At 39.4% G+C, this 20,864-nt stretch overlaps 1 protein-coding gene across 1 annotated transcript; it reads right to left on the reverse strand.

The window, feature by feature from the left end:
* Positions 1-8,342: 8,342 nt before the first annotated feature.
* Positions 8,343-18,429, reverse strand: grinab (glutamate receptor, ionotropic, N-methyl D-aspartate-associated protein 1b (glutamate binding)). Its single transcript, XM_051865772.1, has 7 exons — positions 18,267-18,429; positions 14,658-14,979; positions 14,452-14,564; positions 12,218-12,418; positions 12,003-12,131; positions 10,507-10,650; positions 8,343-10,106 (listed from the first exon to the last, which is right to left on the reverse strand). Exons 2-7 carry the CDS (start codon positions 14,962-14,964, stop codon positions 9,957-9,959), a joined length of 1,044 nt encoding a protein of 347 aa, XP_051721732.1. The 5' UTR covers positions 14,965-14,979; positions 18,267-18,429; the 3' UTR covers positions 8,343-9,956.
* Between the last annotated feature and the right edge of the window lie 2,435 nt (positions 18,430-20,864).

Consider the following 20,864-nt stretch of genomic DNA (forward strand, 5'->3'; position numbering starts at 1 on the left):
ATTCGACGGTCCAGCTGGAAGGCAATTTCACCCAGTAACCTGCTGTGATCTGTGGGAATTAATCAGATTATCCAGGAGTACACAGGAGACCAGATAAGGACTGTGCTAAAGCTTTTTGCTTTAAAAGTTCAAATTCATTTTTCGGGGTTCACTCAGGGTTAACTAGAACTATTAAAAACACTTTACATAAAGCTGAAATAAAGTAGGGTGAATTCAGGGTGATTGGTACACTTTTTGCCGTTGAGATGAGTTGGAAAAAGTGTCCCAATTATCCTGAACTAATAGTAAAATAACTAAATTGGAAGTGATTAAATGCATGACATTAGTTTGTAGACAAATATAAAATATTTTTATGAAAATAAAATAAATGTTACAAAGTATAATTATTTATTTTTGAACTCGAGCAGTGAAAGAAAAGTGCAAGTTATGAAGCCCAAATATAAGAGACTTTACATTTGGGTCACATGTTTTGATCACATTACTATTATTCTAAGATGGAAAATAGTCAGAGTTGTGAGTCTAAACTTTTGACTGCTGTGTGTAATGATGGGTCGACAGAATGTGGATCCATTTGCAGCTAGTTTATTAAAAGTACTTACAGAGTAGACAGGGCAAAGGCAGAGGCAAAAACAGTAACAGGCAATGGTCGAGGCAGGCGGCAGACAAACAGAATCAGGGTACAGGCAAGGATCAGGGCAGGCAGCAAAACATTCACAGTCCAGGAAACAGGCAAAGATCAGGGTCGGCAGCAAAGGGTCGCAGGGAATAAACAGTCCAATCGATAACAGGTAAACAGTCCACAGAAAAACGCTCAGAAATGATCACCAAGGCAAATCAAGACTTCGCGATGTGTGTGTGTGTGTGTGTGTGTCTTAAATAGTGTGAGTGTGATGCGGTGCAGGTGTGTGTGCAATCAGTCCCAGGAATGAGGGCCCATGGGAAACGTAGTCCGAATGAGAACTGATCAGTATTCCGGTGATGGCTCCCTCCGGTGGTCCGGAGGAAGGGCCGAGGGAGCCACATTCGTGACAGAGCCCCCCCCCTGTGAGCGGCTCCAGACGCGAGGAAGCAGACGCCGGGGTCTACCACGTGGTCGAGGGGCCGGTCTCTCCGGGTGCGTCCGATGAAATTCCTCTGTGAGTGAGGGGTCCAGGATATCATCCGCATTGACCCAGGATCGCTCCTCCGGGCCGTACCCCTCCCAGTCGACCAAGTATTGTAGTCTCCTACCCCGGCGCCTGGAATCGAGCAGCTCTCGTACTTGATAGGCTTCCTCACCTTCAATCATCAAGGGTGGGGGGGCGCGGACCTCGGCTCCCTCTGGCTCCCCTCTCGGACCCCCGGCGGGTTTCAACAGCGAAACATGAAAAGTGGGAGAGACACGGTAATTAACAGGCAAATCTAAACGAAATGATACTGGAGTTATTTGTTTGATAATTTGAAAGGGCCCTACAAACCTGGGACTGAGTTTTCTGCATGGAAGCCTTAGCCGGAGGTCTCTAGTGGACAGCCAAACCCATTGTCCCACGGCGTACTGGGGATTGGGACGTCGGTGACGATTGGCCTGCATCTCCTGCCTTCTTACGGCGCGTTGTAAGTGCTGATGAGCTTGGTCCCAGGTTTCCTCGCTTCTTTGCATCCATTCAGTGACAGATGGTAGATTGGATGGTTCCCCAGACCAAGGAAATAATGGAGGCTGGAAGCCCAAGACGCATTGAAAGGGCGTGACACCAGTGGCAGGTTTTTGTAGGGAGTTTTGGGCATACTCTGCCCAGAGCAGATAACGACTCCAGTCCGTCTGGTTGCGTTGGCAGTAGGTGCGTAGAAAACGTGTTAATTCCTGGTTCATGCGCTCTGTCTGGCCATTGGATTCTGGATGGTACCCTGAAGTGAGGCTGACATTGATATTGAGGTTTTTGAAAAAGGAGGACCAGACTCGAGATGTGAACTGTGGGCCTCTGTCTGACACAATGTCCTCGGGTAGTCCATAGAATCGAAACACATAATTGCAGAGAAGCTCGGCCGTTTCGAATGCTGTGGGGAGCTTGGCCAGTGGTATGAGTCTGCAGGCTTTTGAGAAACGGTCGATGACGGTGAGAATGGTGGTGTGGCCCTGGGATTCTGGGAGATCAGTGACGAAGTCAATGGCGATATGAGACCAGGGACGTTGGGGAATGGGTAGCGGTTGCAACAAACCGGCTGGCGCTTGATGTGATGCTTTGGTGGTCTGACAGAGTGAGCAGTTAGAGATGAAGCGGGAGGTGTCGGTTAGCATAGAGTCCCACCAGAACCGGTTTTGTAGCAGGTGGAAGGTGGCTGTGACACCTGGGTGACCTGAGCTTGGGAAGTCGTGCACATGATGAAGTAGCCTATTTCGGAGCTGTGCTGGGACGTAGGTGCGATCAGGTGGGCATGTTGGAGGAGGAGCGGTCTGTTCGTTAGCATGTGTGATCTCTGTGATAATGTCCCATTGAACTGGAGCAAGCAGTAAAGTGTCAGGGATTATATTCTCTGCGTTCTCTGTCCGTTCCACCTCCTCATGCTGCCGTGACAGCGCGTCTGCCTTGGTGTTCTTAGAGCCTGGTCTATAAGTTACCGAGAACTGGAAGCGTGTGAAGAACAAGGCCCATCTAGCTTGCCGTGGATTTAGACGCTTGGCGGAACGCAGGTATTCCAGGTTTTTATGGTCTGTGAGAATGGTGAACGGATGTTTTGCTCCCTCCAGCCAGTGACGCCACTCCTCCAGTGCTGCCTTCATAGCCAGTAATTCCCGATTGCCCACATCGTAATTACGTTCAGCCGCCGACATTTTTCTAGAATAAAAGGCACACGGGTACATCTTCTCTGGGTTACCTTGGCGCTGAGAAAGGACGGCCCCTATGCCCGTGCTGGAGGCGTCCACTTCTACAATGAAAGGGAGCTCAGGGTCTGGGTGACGGAGAATGGGTGCTGAAGTGAAACGCTCCTTTAGCTCCTGGAAAGCCTGTACTGCTTCAGAGGACCAGGTGAGACGTGAGGACTGCCGCTTGGTCATGGACGTTAACGGGGCTGCAACGCCGCTGAAGTTCCGTATGAATCGCCTGTAGAAGTTGGCAAACCCCAAGAACCGTTGTAATTCCTTCAGTGTGCGAGGTTGTGGCCAATCCAGTACCGCCCTCACCTTACTGTCATCCATGGCCACGCCCTCACGGCTGATAACGTAACCCAGAAAGGTTGTGGAGGTTTGGTGAAATTCGCATTTCTCAGCTTTTGCATATAGTCTGTGTTGTATCAGTCTTTGAAGTACTGCCCGTACATGCTGAACATGTTCCTCAAAAGAGTTGGAATAGATGAGGATGTCATCTATGTAGACTATGACCCAGCGATTGAGCATGTCACGGAAGACGTCGTTAATGAAGGACTGGAAAACAGAGGGACTGTTGGACAGCCCGAACGGCATGACGAGGGTCTCGTAGTGACCAGTGGCTGTGGAAAAGGCTGTCTTCCATTCGTCCCCCTCTCTGATGCGGATTAAGTTGTATGCACAACGGAGGTCCAGCTTGGTGAAGTATGCGGCTTGTCTGAGTTGTTCAAGGGCTGGAGGAACCAAAGGCAAGGGGTACCGGAACTTGACGGTGATGTCATTTAATCCACGGTAATCAATACAGGGCCTTAACCCGCCGTCTTTTTTCTTCACGAAGAAGAACCCTGATGCTGCTGGTGATGTGGACGGGCGGATAAACCCTTTGGCTAGTTCCTCCTCAATGTAGGTTTTCATTGCTGCCGACTCGGGTTGTGACAGGGGGAAGATCCTGCCCTTGGGAGGCGTGGTACCAGGCAGCAGGTCGATGGCACAGTCACCGGGACGATGAGGAGGTAGCTCAGTGGATTTGTTTTTACTGAATGCCACAGCCAGATCAGCGTATACTTCGGGTATGTTAAGTTTTCCGGTGTCAGAATCGTGGAGTGAAGCAGTTTGAACTGGCAGAGGGGTGATTTGTTTCAAGCAACCTTTATGGCAGTTAGCATCCCATTGCACAATCTGGCCATCTTTCCAGGAAACGTGAGGGTTATGGGTTCTGAGCCACGGTAGACCAAGGATCACTGAGTTGTTGGGTGAGTGAATAACATAGAAGCGGATTTGTTCATGGTGAAGAGCTCCTACTTGCAAAGTGAGCTCGGCGGTGATATGGACTACTCTGCCTCCACCGATGGGCTTCCCATCTAGCGCCTCCACTGTTAACAGGGAATTACAGTCTGTTAGAGGGATGTTATGATCTTTGATGAATGAATCTGACATGAAATTCCCAGCGGCTCCAGAATCCAGTAGGGCGTGAGTGGATAGATTTTTGCCATGAACGGTAATTTGAATTGGGATTTTGAAGCAGTTGGAAGAGTAGTTAGAGTGATGAGGAGAACTCACCGCTTTGGAATTGGAAGACTGAGGTCGTACGGGGCAATTGATCTTGACATGGCCAGCCTGGCCGCAGTAGAGACACAGGTGTCGTTGTCGTCTCCTTTCTCTCTCTTCGGGAAGTAGTGGGGTATAGCCAAGTTGCATGGGTTCCAGAGCGGGACTGGCTGAGGAGGATTGCCGGACGGGGTGTCGGGTTCGTAGCAGGTTGTCAATGTGAATGGCAAGTTCAATGAAAGCGTTGAGCGAACTTCCCTCATCCCGGCATGCGAGTTCGGCCTGCAGTTCCAGTGTTAGGCCCCTTCGGAACAACAGCTTTAGAGTGTCCTCAACCCAGTTCGTTTGAGCGGCCAGAGTACGAAATATCAGCGCGTACTCGGCTGCTGTTTGTTTACCTTGGCTGAGAGAAAGTAACTGATCGCCAGCGCTTCTGCCTCCTTCGGGATGTTCAAAGACTTCTTTAAAGTTTCACAAGAAATCTTGAAAAGTGGAAAACACGGGGTTGTCATCCCTCCACACCGCGGTGGCCCAATCCAGTGCTTTGCCGGTGAGCAAGGAACACACAAACGATATCCGACTGGATTCGGTGGGGTACAGGGACGTTGCTGGTTGATGAACAGGGAACATTGGAGAAGGAACCCCTTACATCTGGCTGGAGTGCCGTCGAACTTTTCTGGGAGCGCTAGGCGAGGATTGACTGCAGGAGAGGCCGCGAAGCCTGGATTGGCGGGAGCAGCGGGCGGCGGCGTGGCGGTTTCGGCAGGACTGAATCGGAGGTCTTGAAGCGTCTTCACCAGCTCTTCAGTAAGGGAAGTCAAGCGGTTGAGTTGATGTTGATGCACCGCCAGCTGGTTGGCCTGGGCAGTTAATTCAGATGAAATCTGCATGAGGGCTGCTGGATCACTGTGTGGCGAAGTCTTCTGTAATGATGGGTCGACAGAATGTGGATCCATTTGCAGCTAGTTTATTAAAAGTACTTACAGAGTAGACAGGGCAAAGGCAGAGGCAAAAACAGTAACAGGCAATGGTCGAGGCAGGCGGCAGACAAACAGAATCAGGGTACAGGCAAGGATCAGGGCAGGCAGCAAAACATTCACAGTCCAGGAAACAGGCAAAGATCAGGGTCGGCAGCAAAGGGTCGCAGGGAATAAACAGTCCAATCGATAACAGGTAAACAGTCCACAGAAAAACGCTCAGAAATGATCACCAAGGCAAATCAAGACTTCGCGATGTGTGTGTGTGTGTGTGTGTGTCTTAAATAGTGTGAGTGTGATGCGGTGCAGGTGTGTGTGCAATCAGTCCCAGGAATGAGGGCCCATGGGAAACGTAGTCCGAATGAGAACTGATCAGTATTCCGGTGATGGCTCCCTCCGGTGGTCCGGAGGAAGGGCCGAGGGAGCCACATTCGTGACACTGTGTGAAACAGTGTTACTATTATAGATACTATTATTTTTTTACTAATATTTTGAATTAGTTTATATTTTTATATTTTCCTAATTAATTTTTTATTGGTTTTTGATTTAAAACAAATAAATAAATAAAGTCTATATAGTTTTTATTCATTTTTATTTAAGTTTAAGTTAAGTTTTTATTCATTTTTGATTTAAGTCTAAATAAAGAGAAATGTTTTTTCTCTTCATGTGTCTTTGCAACTAACTAAAATAAAATATGTTTATATATATATTTTATTGGTAACACTTTACAATAAGGATCCATTTGTTAACATTAGTTAACTACATCAGTTCTACAGCATTTATTAATCTTAGTTAATGTTAATCGCAACATTTATTTATACTTTTTTAAAATCAAAAGTTGTATCTGTTGGCATTAGTTAATTAATGCATTGTGAACATAAAAAAATAAATGGATCAATGACATGACATTTTTTTGTCCAAAGGCCTTAATAATAATAAAAAACAAAGATATGACATCCAAAGTATGTAAGGTAGTACAACTAGATCTCTTTTATTGAATCCAAAAGGTTTTAATTATATTTTGCAACATATAAAGGTATTTTAAAGATTTTGAAGTGTCAAAAGGTCATTCGGTTTAACTGTCCAAAGGCCAATACAGCCATTTCATTTGTGATTAAAACATCTTAAAATGTAATAAACGTATATATTTTTTATTCTGGTTGATTTTATATCATCATATATCAACATAGTGCAAAATGGTATTAAAATTATGTGTAGAAGTCGTTGCTTTGTTATGAGAAAGAATGTCCGGAAAAATGAATTTCATTGATGTCATTCGGAGTAACCAATATAAAGGGACCATTTTGGTTCAAGTCATGCGTTTAATATCATGTGACAGGATGTGACATCATTCAGACACCTGCAAAGGACCACATGGTCGTGAAGCAAAGTAACTAACTCTCTTTTAACTATTTGAAAAATTCATGTTTTCACTCGCTCATACGCATGTCCCGAAACATCAGGTCATTCAGTACAACCGTTATAAAACATGGAAAATGTTGTAATATTTTAAAAACTTGTACTAAATATAAAATGTTTGATTGTCCTAGCTAGATATCAGCCTGTTAGCATTGTTTGAAAATATCATCATTCGGTATAACCAAAAGTGTCATTTGGTAAAACCGAAATTTTGGTTAAACGGGATGACTTTTTTGGTGACACATTTTGTCCATCTTGTAAAAAATGACAAAAGCAGTGTTAATTGATTATAAAAAACCACATAATCTCATTGTTAACACTTAATAAAACTTAAAAATGAATTATATCTCCATTATGTTTTTTTTTACACTTTTAAAAACCTTATTCGTCAATGACCCAAATGCTGTATATATTGCTTATTTTTAGTTTATGTTAGTTAATGCACAGCAAATGAGACTTTATTGTAAAGTGTTACCATTATGTTTGATTTCAGTTCAAGTAACAGAAATGTTTTGTATGGTAACCCTGAGTGAAATGAAGGTTGCGCACCTCTGAGTGTGTGGTGTGTGAAGGAGCAGCTGGGCAGCTCCTCTTGATTGACAGCTGAAGCGTCCGTGTGCAGCAGGTTGAGCGGTGAGGATGTCTTATGGGCTCCTTTCATTAGCTCATCACTGAATCTGCCCTCATCCACAGTGGTGCTCCATTCAGTATTTGATCTGCTGCCTGAATTACAGTCACAGTGACATTTACAATAAAAATAACGAATGAATGAACTCAAAGTCTAACATGCATTTCCCTGGACTGGGGTGTAGGAGAGATTAAAAATATGTGAATTTATAAAGAGGCCATGTGCTTTATGATATGTATTATATATTTACAGTATAGCTTCATATTCATGTAGTTTTATTAATATTTTGAATTAATTTTAATTTATATATTTTTAGTTGTGTGCTTTTTTCCCATTTTATTAGTTTTTTTTTAAATATTGCTATTTGTTTTTATATAATTTTATTTATTTCCAGTTAATAATTTCAGTGCTTCAACTTATTTATTGCCTAGGCAACATTTTCGTTTTTCAACTAATATTTATATCTTATTTTATTCAGCTTTATTTCAATAAACAGAAATGTTTTTTAATAGTTTGTTTTAGGTAATAACAACCTTGATCTGCACTATATCAGCTCTGGCTGCACAACCAACATAAATTATGTTTCTTCATCTATATTAAATACACAATTTTCTATGGTGCCAAAACAAAAATTCCTACCAGTATGAGTGATCGGACCATCGGTTGATGTAAATCTGTGTGGTTCTGACTGCAGATCAGCATTTTCTTCATCCAAATGATCCATTTCATGCCACCGTTTCTCAGCATCCATTCTCAATGAACCGTTTTTTACCTTATCCACTTTTACTCTCCACCAGATCAAACACAAATAATTTTACTTCTGTCTTTGAGAGAAATGCAAGAATCAGAATCAGAACGCTACTATGATGTAATCAATGGAAGCTAAATGTAACTGTAGATGAGAAAAAAAAATGTCCAAAACAATGAATTTGTACATTAAAAATGTCTTTATTCCCTTTTCAAAAGTACAATGGAATGCATAAAAAGAATGGGTAACATAAACAGAAGTGCAGAAAAGGGGAAAATGAATCAGTGTATTTTCTCAAGATTATCTTAACACTGATTGACAGGTTACACAGATGTATAAAAGATCATATAAATGAGCGCATGAGCAGAGACTACAAGCTTCACATTTTTCTTAGTGCTGTCAAATCGATTAATCGCATCTAACATAAAAGTCTGTAAATATATATGTGTGTGTGTGTGTGTGTGTATATATATATATATATATATATATATATGAAACTCTAGGGGCCCTATTTTAATGATCTAAGCTCATGGTCTGAAGCGCATGGAGCAGGTGCAGTTACGGCGTGTCCGAATCTACTTTTGCTAGTTTAACGACGGAAAAAATGGTCGGCGCACCAGACGCATGGTCCAAAAGTGTTGTACCTAGTCTCTTAATGAGTCATGGGTGTGTTTTGGGCATAACGTGCAATTAATCAGTCATCTCCCATTCCCTTTAAAAGCCAGGTGTGCTTGCACCATCATTGGTCAAATAATTAGCCAATTTCATTCGTCATTACTGCAAATAGGTCACTCTGATACATGCAATGACTATCCATTATGACATGTAGGCATTTTTATCTCTATGTACACAATAATAATCTTTTACATTGTAATCCTTTTATTTTTAATATTTGGCATGTTTGTGTGTTGCTGCGCGTCCCTGTGTGTGTAATAAGCAGAGTGTACACGCATTGTGTACCCGCCTATAGGCGCATATTACTAACGTGCCCTTTAAATAACAAAAAAAATACTACGAGTCATTTTCAGTTGCCTCAAAATACGCACACCTCGTTTTCAGACCAGCATGCCCATGGGCGAACAGATGGGTGGAGTGCATTTGCTATTTAAACAACGTTGTGCTGGACGTGAAAATGATAACTGCATCATAAAAACACCGGGCGTCGCATTGCGCCGGGTGTACGATAGGGCCCTAGATGTGCAAGCTGATAGGTCCAACTCATTTGATAGTGATCATGTCATTATCTACATAGCAGCTGATTGGTTGTTGTTGCATCAGTGGCAAATGAACTGCGGCTTAACAAATACTGGTGTGTTGCTGGTCAAAGTGTGCAGCGCGCTTCAGAAACCCTCCACCTCCGCAGCTCCACCTGTATAGATCTGCTACAGGGGTTAATTCATGTATGTTACATATATAGCAGCAGCAAGTCTCGGTACTTGCTCTGCAGCAGCAGCAGCAGCAGCGTAGCAGATCTATTCCACCAAGACCAAATACATTAACATTGCCATATCCATAAACATGCCAATCTCCATTACCATACCAATCTCCCGAGAGTTGTCATGACAGAAATATATATATATATATACAAACTTTTATGTTAGATGCGATTATTCACAATTTTGTTTTTGAAATGTGACAGCGCTAATTGTTATACATTTCAAGAAGTACAAATGGTTTAATCATAGTTGTGTCTGCATATCAAACTGGGACACAAGAAAGCATTGTAACATAGAAGAAAACGCTACTGCATGTGTTTCTGTACACACGAACACATGAGGTTCCCTTATGGTGAAATTAACCACGGCTTCTTCCCATGATTCGCAAAATGTATAAAAAGATATGGATGATGTCCAAATACAGATTGAGTGCAGCGAAGACATATTCTTCGGGACTCAGGGACAGGTTCTTGTTCCCCAGAAGCAGCTGTGTGTCCACGGCCAAGAACTGCAATACAATCGTGACGTTATTTCATTTATTTTGTTGTAAGATATGAGTGAAATTAAGCATTTATCTACATCAGGGATTCCTAAACTTCTTTGTCACCTGAACCCTTTTGACCTAAAATACTTTCTTGAGATTTAATATTTAGTTTTAGCTTTTTTTGGTTAATATTTGGCATGTCAAAACACCTTCAGGGCCCAGAAAACATTTCAATCATTTAATTTAATATTTCAATTATTTAACAAAATATATGTTCACGATTCTCTCATATAATGGTCACGACAGGTAAACAAATAAAATAATTCATGTTTTTTTAGTAAGTGTTTTCTTCTGATTATTTATTTTAATTGTACATTTTTATGATTTAATTTATTTTTATTTGCTAAACAAATCGAGCACTTACACAGGTGAAGATCAGCGCACCCAGCGACGCATAGATGAGGTCCAGAATCCTGCTGTACAGGAAGATGCAAAGGATCCCAAAGAACATCAGGACGATGAAGCACACGAACAGTACCCCGTAACAGGAAGTGAAGTCATACTTGGTCTGTGATTGGACAGGAGATATTTATGAACATCAGCTTATGTAAATGACAGCACTAACACTAGAGATGGGAATCATAACTATTCTGGTTCTGAATCTTTTATTTATCTAAAAGATGTTAGTCCCTAACTAGTGTTTACTAAAAAGTACTGAACAATACAACAGAAATACTATATTAGTACATTGTTCTGTACACATCAATGCAGGAAAACGGACGCAAGGTTATTATTGATAACTAAAGCTAAAACCATAAAAATAATGTTACTTGAAATAAAATAAAATAAAATAAAATAAAATACTGAAGTACTAAAACAACTAAAACTTAATAAACTAAAACTAATAAATAAAAAAGGTCACACATTAGTTTGGGGTCCAATTCTCACTATTAAAGGGGACCTATAATCCCCCTTTTGCAAGATGTAATATAAGTCTCTGGTGTCTCCAGAATGTGTCTGTGAAGTTTCAGCTCAAAATACCCCACAGATCATTTATTATAGCTTGTCCAATTTGCCCCTATTTGGGTGTGAGCAAAAACACGCCGTTTTTGTGTGTCCCTTTAAATGCAAATGAGCTGCTGCTCCCGGCCCCCTTTCCAGAAGAGGGTGGAGCTTTAACAGCTCACGCTTCGGTTGCTCAACAACAACAAAGCTGGAGAATCTCACGCAGCCAAAATGAGGATTGTCAGTAACGGTGTTCAGCCTTACATTATTCAAACCGGAGTCGACACTGATGGAGAGACTCAGGAAGAAGTTACAACTTTTAGAATGAAACTGGACGTTTCTGAATGGATAGTGGATAAATTTATGTAGTTGCTGTGGAGTTGATTCAACTCATCGACTAGCATGTGCCGTCATGTTAATCTTTTGTGCAAATCCAGCATTGAATTGACCCTCGTTTGTGAAGCAGACAGCGTAAAATGACGGCATGACAACAACACTCTACTACAACAACTCTTCCTCTTCTCTAAAGCAGCCCAACATGGCCTCAAGCCCTTTGTTGCGTGTTCTCGGGGGCGGGGTTTATGTAAATTTTAGGGATAGTGATGTCATTAATGATGAAAGTGAGGTCAAAAATTATGTCAAAAAATCGACTCCAGGCACAACTACTCAATATGCTGATAAAATCTTTTATAATATTTGAATAAAAGGTGTCAATTTTCCTAGGCTGGACATCACTTTTGGCCACTACTGTATATATCAATGATACTAAAATAACACTGAGCAGATGTTCATGACAATCTTCTGGTGAAAAACCTTGCAATCATTCAAAAAAAACATGTAAATCAAGAAAGCGTTTGTTGCACGCAACCAGTTCTCTATTTCCAACCCTATTGAGATGGCAAGATGAGCACTGACCTGTAGAGAGAAGACCATCACAGTAACGCAAACCAGCACCGTAATGCCGACAGCCATCATCACGATGTCAGTATCGTAGAAGCTGGAAATCACCCCAACCATGTAGGACATCGCTAGTGTCAGAATAGACTGAAATGCAAGAAATCATTCATTACAATGCATGAAAGAAGAATTGAAAATGTTTTCAATTTAAATTTGTTAGATTAAAGATTCACCAAAGAAATGAGGTTCCACGGATGCTTCCTGCGAAACTCTCCACAGCAGAGGATGACCAGGTAGGGCACGAGGAAAACCATATAGCCGACCCAGTACGTCCATGTGTTTTTCAACACAAACAGCTTGACGTGAGGTTCAAAAGTGAAGAGGGCCACGAAGCTGCAGGTCACTGCCAGCTGCACACTTAAAACGGCAAAGACCTGAACGCAAGAACAGAAATAAAACAACATCAACATTCACTGTTGGGTTTTAACGGGTCGCATTCCACGGTTACTATAGTTAACTAAAACTAAAACATAAAAAAAAAGGTAAAAACACTCCCAAATTCCCATAGACTCATTGAGGGGGTCAAAACTAAGCCATCTTCACTAGCTTAACAACTATCCTAGGACAACATGCTGGTCATGCGCTAACAACGTGCTAATTCATGCTAGCAATGTGCTAAAACATTCTAGTAACATGTTAAATCATGCTAATGAGGTGTTAAACCGGCTAGAAACATGTTAATTCATGTTAGCAATGTGCTAAAAAATGATAGCAACATGCTAGCAACATGCTAATTCATGATAACAATGTGTTAATTCATGCTAAGATCACGTTAACAACATGATAATTCATGTTAACAATGTTAAAACTCTATGTTAGCAATGTGTTTGAAACATACTATCAACATGCTAATTCATGCTATGATCATGCTAAAACATGCTAATTCATGATAACAATTGCTGTGTCTGAAATCAAATACTTCTCAGTATGCGAACCAAGTAATATGTCCGAAATCATAGCATTCGAAAAACAGCAGGCGAAAAGTACCCGGATTTCTTCATACTACATGCATTCGTACTATATAGAACATACTTTTTCAATGGTCGCGAAGTAAATTTAAATTCAAATGTAGTACCTACTCAACAGTACGCAATTTCGGATGCAGCTAATATGTAAATTCATGCTAAGATCATGCTAGCAACATGATAATTCATGTTAAAACAACATGCTTGCAATGTGTTAAAACATACTATCAAGATGCTAATTCATGCTGTTCGTGCTAGCAAAGTGCTAAAACATGCTAAGATCATGTTAGCAATGTGTTAAAACATGCTAGCAACATGCTAAGTAATGCCAACAATGTGCTAAAACATGTTATCAACGTGCTATAACAACAGGATCGCGTGTTAAAACATAATAGCAACGTGTTAAAACATGTTAGCAATTCATTAAAAAATGTTAGCAATGTTTAAAACATGATAGGGTTATGCTAACAGCATGTGCTAAAACATACTAGTAACATGATAAAGCATGATAGCAAAATGTTAAAACATGCTAAGATCATGCTCAAATGTTAGCAATGTGTTAAATAAAGCTAGAAAAATGCTAGCAAAATGCTAAATCATGTTAGCAATGTGTTAAAGCTAGAAATATGCTAACAACATAAATCATGTTAGCAAAGTGCTAAATAATGCTAGAAACATGCTAGCAGCATGACAAATCATGTTAACAATGTGTTAATACATGCTAGAAATAGGCTAACAACATACTAAATTATGCTAGAAACATGCTAGCAATGTATTAAATCATGCTAGAAACATGTTAACAATGTGTTAGAACATGTTAGCATTTTATTGACTTCTTTTGAGTAAAATCTGGTGTGGTTGTGGTTTGTGTTGTGGGTCTCAGTAGAAATCGTGTTCCGGGGGAGGAGAAATGGGAACGCGGGGCACCGCAATGCGACCGCAAAGGGCACTTTCGCGATCAAAGGGGCAGGGGCTCAAGCCCCCCCCGGCCCCCCTCCTGTGCACGCCACTGTGTCCCATACTCAGAATTTGTGCTCTGCATTTCACCCATCCAAGTGCACACACAGCAGTGAGTATTGAACACACACACACCCGGAGCAGGGGGCAACTATATTTGCTGCGGCACCCGGGGAGTGATTGGGGGTTAGGTGCCTTGCTCAGTTGTGGGTAATGAGATTGGAAGACAGCGCTGTACATTCACTCCCCCCACCTACATTACCTGCCCGGTACTGAGATTCGAATCCACGACCTTCGGGTTACAAGCCCAACTTTCTAAGCATTAGACCACAACCCCAGTATAATTGTAGTAATCATAATAGTAAATTACTAATCATAATACATGAGAACATGATGGTGTTTATGCTTTCAAATGAACCTGAATCTTGTTTTAAGTATGTTGAATTTTTTTATTGGTGAAGGATTTTCCCCATATCAGTGTTTACCTTTCGAATAAACATCCTTCTGACGGATTTATCATCGAGTCCAGAGCTGACGAACTGCTGGTTTTCATAGTCTGGAGGTGGGTCGCTTTGCACTGGATCACCCATTGCCACTACTTCACAACACAAAAAGGATAACTAACTTAGTCAAGAGCTTATTAACAAAAAACATCTATTAAAATTCCCCCATGTGAGATTGAATCTCTTACCATATGGAGCTGGTTGTCCGTACGGTCCGGTACTGTAAGGACCTGCGGTGTAAGGCCCAGCTTGAGGATACGGTTGCTGTGGATATCCAGACCCTCCCTGTCCGTACATGGGATTCCCAAAAGCAGTTGGTGGTGCATACGGGGTTCCAGCATATACAGTGACGGGTACGCCAGGATCCACTCCTCCATGAGGAACACCAGCATCATAAGCAGGAGGCATCATAAAGCCTGGCGGGGCAGGCTGATCCATGCTGGTGACATGTGGGGCGTTTTCAAAGCGAGTGTATCCGTCTTTGTTTTGTGCCATGACTGGATCTCAGTACTGTAAAAAATAAATAATAATAATAAAATACAACAAAAATATATTTAGAATGTTAAGATTTTTTTTTAGGTTTTAAAAGACGTCTGTTCTGCTCACCAAGGCTTTATTTATTTGATCCAAAATACAGCAAAAACAGTAATATTGTGAAATATTTTTACAATTTAAAATATTTTTTATTTTTAAATGTAATTTATTCCTGTGATCAAAGCTGAATTTTCAGCATCATTACTGCAGTCTTCAGTGTCACATGATCCTTCAGAAACCATTCTAATAATCTGCTGATTTGCTGCTCAAGAAGCATTTATTATTATTATCAATGTTGAAAACAGTTGTGTACAATTTCATTTCAGGATTATTTGATGAACAGAAAGTTCAAAAGAACAGCATGATTCTGTCACATGATTCTGATGGATCATGTGACACTGAAGACATGCTGAAAATCCAGCTTTACCTACACAGAAATAAATTGCATTTTAAAATATATTCAAATAGAAAACAGTTATTTTAAATTGTAAAAATATTTCACAATATTACTGTTTTTGCTGTATTTTGGATCAAATAAATGAAGCCTTGGTAAGCAGAAGAGACTTCTTTTAAAACATTAAAAAAAACTTACCGTTCTAATAATTTTGGCCACCACTGTGTATATATGTATATATATATGTGTGTATATATATATATATATATATATATATATATATGTATGTGTGTGTGTGCGTATGTGTGTGTGAGAGTGTGTGTGTGTGCATAATACACAGTAGAGATCAAAATTAGAGAACAATATACAATTTCCTAAATTTCAAGGCCACTGCTTAGTCTTATTTGAAGTTTTCCTAACAGGAGCAGAAGGGCATTTTTTTAAGCATATTTCATAAGTTAAATATATTCTGAAGTATTGCGTATATAAGAACTCTGGTCAAAATTAGAGAACACTTTCAAATGCCTTCAAATTATTGGTGTTAATCTGGCACCTGGTGCTAATTTCCTTCATTATCTGGCAAAACGTATTTACCTCGCAGCAAACTTTCCAATTTTCACTGACTTTGCAAGATAGTAAGCTGCGCTAAGGTGCCCGAAACCCTCCGACACCAGGTTGTCCAGATGAAGGCCAAAGGGATGACCCTTTCAGCTATTGCAAGAGAAGCTGGTTGTTCCAAATCTGTAATTTCTAGAATACTGAAGCTTTACAGAGACATTCATTCATTCAGGTCCCCCAAAAAAGGCTGGTTGTCCACGTAAGACCAATGCACGAGAGGACAGGACTTTCAATGGAGAATCGATTCAACACTGCAGCTGGAATTGCTCGCCAGTTCAGAGCTGAACATGGTAAGGATCTGTCTCGGCATACAGTGTCGTTTAAGAGAATTCGGACTGAAAGCTCACTCTGCAGTGACAAAGCAGAAAGAATCAAAAGGCTAGACTAACCTTTGCTGAGGAGCATGTTGTGTGGACAGAGGAGAACTGGTCCAAAGTTCACTTTAGCGATGAAAGCAAGTTTAATTTATTTGGGTCTGATGGGAAACATTATGTTCGGCATCAAACTGGGGAAAAATTGAACCCAAAGTGTTATGGTTTGGGGGATGTTTTCTGCAGCAGGAGTTGGGCCTATCATACAGCTACATGGCAAGGTGCATGCAAATGTTTATCAGAATCTCCTTCGGCAACATGTGGTTCCTTCACTGCGATTATCTCCAAATCAGCCCGCAATTTTCATGCAAGACAATGCCCCCTGTCAAACTGCAAAACAGGTAAAGCAATTCCTTGAAGCTGAGAACATTGAAATAATGAAATGGCCAGCTCAGAGTCCTGATCTAAACCGGATTGAAAATCTGGAGACAAAGTTATGGCTAAGAAACCCACTACAGTTACCGAACTGTGGAAGAGACTGGAAGAAGAGTGAACCAAGATAATCTAGTGATGTCCTGTGCCGCAGATGTGCTGAGGTCATTCAAAGCAAGGGCCTCTACACTTCCTACTAATTTCTGACTGCTGTAAGCCTCAATTTTTAGTTGTAAGGTTTTTGTTTTTTTTTTTTGTGCTGCAACAGATTACAAGCAATATTATTAATTAACTTCAACAAATAAGAATTGAGTAAGAATTAATCAAACTAATTCCTTAAAAGTCAACCATTTAAAATGAGTAAAATTTAAGTAAAATTTAAACAAATATCTGAATAACAGACAGACGTCAAAGATGAATTAAAACTCTTTAGTTTTTATTGCCGACATTAAAGACACTTGATGATAACGAGCAAAATCACTGAAGGAAGAGAAACACAAGAACTACAACTGACTTCAGCCACAGCCTCAGATGAAATCAACTGAAAAGACATCAAATCTCTCTTCTTACAAACCAGACTGGCTTTATTTCTGTCATTTGTCTACAGTTCTTTTTGAGAATTAACAGAGGTTTAGATGTTAATGTTTTATTGAAAATATTTGGTTACCATTGTGGTGATCAGTGTTTCCTTTAGTTGGGCAGTTTGACTTTGCTTTTGTGTCAGTTTGTGGTTTTTGTAACAGTGTTTATTAAAGCACATACTTCGTTGCAAAGGAAACCTGTGAACAGAAACGATTTTTACTCATTTTAAATGGTTGACTTTTAAGGAATTAATTCGATTAATTCTTACTCAATTCTTATTTGTTGAATTTAATTAACAATATTGCTTGTAATCTGTTGCCACAATTTTATTGAGTAGATATAACATATTACTTTTTACAGTGCACACACACACACACACACACACACACACACAATATAAAAATGTATATAAAAAAATAAGTTGAATATTTTTCCCAGTTTTTCCCAGTATGGCCATCAACACTCCATTGTTCACTGAATGAAAATCTTACAGTATCTAGTTTCTATACAGCATTTTTACAGCATAAAGACGAAATACATTTACGATAACAAGTGTACATTCACTTTTTACATGTTTCAATCACTTCTATGCATTTCCAGGCCTCAATAATCGCCATTCACTGAAATTACTTCCCTTTTAACAACATCAAAAAAGTTGTGTAAAACTATAAAAAAAAATCTCGGTTAACACGCCGTAACAGAGCGTTGCGAAATAATAACGCTAATATTAGTATCCCAATATTCAATACGAATATATAAATGGTTACAGTAACAAAATAACAAAGTAAGAGAACAAAAGAGACAAATCAGAGCAAATTTGCGCAACATGACACACTTTCGTTTTTACTTCAGTGATAAAGAAAGTATCTGAACTTACATAAAAGCTGCGCACTGTAGAGTGGCGTTTAAGCACTTAATTAACTTACCTAATCAACTTAAGCTTGTAGATCCTTAATAAAATAAAAACCTATTCTCTTCAGTAAACAAACCACGATTCCGACTCTCGTGAACGCGCTTCCCGTAAGTGAACAGAATGCAGCGCTCCGCCTCCGCCTAGCGGGACACAGCTGTTGCTGAATCGGTGTGAATATTGTATTTTATATTTTAATATTATGGATTGGTTTATTTTATATATTTTTATCAAAGCGACTTTAATACAAAAAACTCTCTAGATAAAATAAATAATGTTGATTATTAAGAATAAACTGTCATTTGACATCCCATCCAGCAGGTGTCAGTGTTAACCACTTGTTGCTGCATATTCTTAAATGGTAAAGGCATTTGTTTTGATATTATCTTACAGTATACAGATTGTTTGTTTTGATCGTGAATGCAAGAATTTACGTAAGAGGGTGTATCTAAAGATGTCTGCCAAGGCTATGTTATACGAAGGTCTTCATAAATCTGTCTTGTAAACTTTTTACCCGTTTTCATTTATTTATTTTTTAAATATAGACCAGAATATGATCCAAAACTCTACCATGTTGAGTTACTACAAAATGGCAGCAAGAAAAGGTTAAATGAATAATCTGTTCTACAAAACTAGTTTTTAGGCATCATACTAGAGTCTTTTAATGCAGAAAATGAACTTAAAGGGTTAGTTCACCCAAAAATTAAAATTCTGTCCTCATTTACTCACCCTCAGGTAGTTTCAAACCTGTATGAATTTCTTTATTCTGCTGAACACAAAGAAAGATATTTGGAAGAATGTCAGTAACCAAACAGATCTCACCCCCCCATTGACTACCATAGTAGGAAAAAATAAATACTATCTGTTTGGTTACTGAGATTCTTCCAAATGTCTTCCTTTACTTTACTTATAAAACACAATGTGCTTACACATTATCTACCTACTATTTTTGGTTGCAGTGAATTACTAATAATATACTAAGTGTTCTAAAAAAAAATACACAGAAAATAAGTGAGACCTGATACTTTTTTAATAAATCATCAGAAATGTTTTTATACACATTTTATCAAATGTCAGTCATTCCATGTGATACTCCAATGTTTTGCAAATACATTTTCATCAACAGAGAGCAAAGTGTAAATAATGACCTACAGGATGACTATGACAAAGCTTGTTTAACGAAAAGCAAACTTTGTTGCAAGTGGACTGGTGTTGTTAGATATGGCCTTTTAATACACAAATACATCAATTCTGTAGCTGCACATATGATTGCAATAATTTCCTTTCGCCACATTCGTCCCGTTATTAACATAATATTAAATAACACAAAGGCAACAACAAACCCAATTCAATAACATTCACTAAACCATAATGAAGGCACATTAATCCAGAGTAGTGATCAGTAGGCATACACTAATATTGAAACATACAGTGTCTTTCAGTAGTGCTCATAGCTTTTGAATATTTAGTTCTAGGTATAAAAATCACCTTTTCTATAACCTCAACCAATGTGCAAGTACAACAAAAATGTCCTATCAGTGATGTAAGGCACAGTAGTGTAAATGCTGAACACTGTTTGCTGTCCTTTAAGGCACTTTGTCTTCTTTCCTAAGTCAAATGTATGATAACCATTTCATCAGTCACATAAGCAGACTCATGAGGTTACGACAGGTCATAATCGTGAAATGTCAAGGTGCAACTTTTAAATAGCTGTGAGTTTATGAAAATAATCAGGGATCCATCAGCATATATACAGATGAGGCACAAATAATGGTGACATCTGAAGCCTGTGATGCATTAAAGGAATAATTCACCTAAAAATATCAATTACTCACCTTCATGTTTGTCAGAATTTTTTCTGTGGAAAATAAATGCAGGAATTTTGGAGATTTGATGTGGTTAGTGCATCATTTCTTAATCTGAATGCAAATGTGAATATGATGGTTTTACTTTTAAGTGTAAATAGCCAAACCAAAAATTCTCACTTATAACAATATGGTTTCATTTGTTAAAATTAGTTAACATGAACTAGCAATGAAAATACTTCTGCTGAATTTATTAATCTCAGTCAATGTTAATTCCAACATTTAACAATATATTTTTAACATTAGTTAATGCACAAAGTGAAACAATGAACACTTTTATTAATTTTATTAATGTTAACAAATATTAAAGGGTTAGTTCACCCAAAAATGAAATTTCTGTCATTAATTACTCACCCTCATGTCATCCCAAACCTTCGTTCATCTTCGAAACACAAATTAAGATATTTTTGTTAATGAAATCCGAGTTTTTTTTTTTTATCTCCCATAGAAAGCAATGTAATTACAGTCATTCAAGGTCCAGAAAAGTAGTAAAAACATTGTTAAAATAGTCAACGTGACTACAGTGGTTCAACCTTAATGTTGTGAACGACATAAGAAAGACAGGAGAGAGAAGATATTGTTGAATAAAGTTGTTATTTTTGTTTTGTTTTTGCACACAAAAGTATTCTCATTGCTTCATAACATTAAGGTTGAACCACTGTAGTCACTTTGACTATTTTAACGATGTCTTTACTATTTTTCTGGACCTTGAATGACTGTAATTACATTGCTTTCTATGGGAGATAAAA

Source organism: Ctenopharyngodon idella, chromosome 16, assembly GCF_019924925.1.
Source record: "Ctenopharyngodon idella isolate HZGC_01 chromosome 16, HZGC01, whole genome shotgun sequence".
NCBI classification, from domain to species: Eukaryota; Metazoa; Chordata; class Actinopteri; order Cypriniformes; family Xenocyprididae; genus Ctenopharyngodon; species Ctenopharyngodon idella.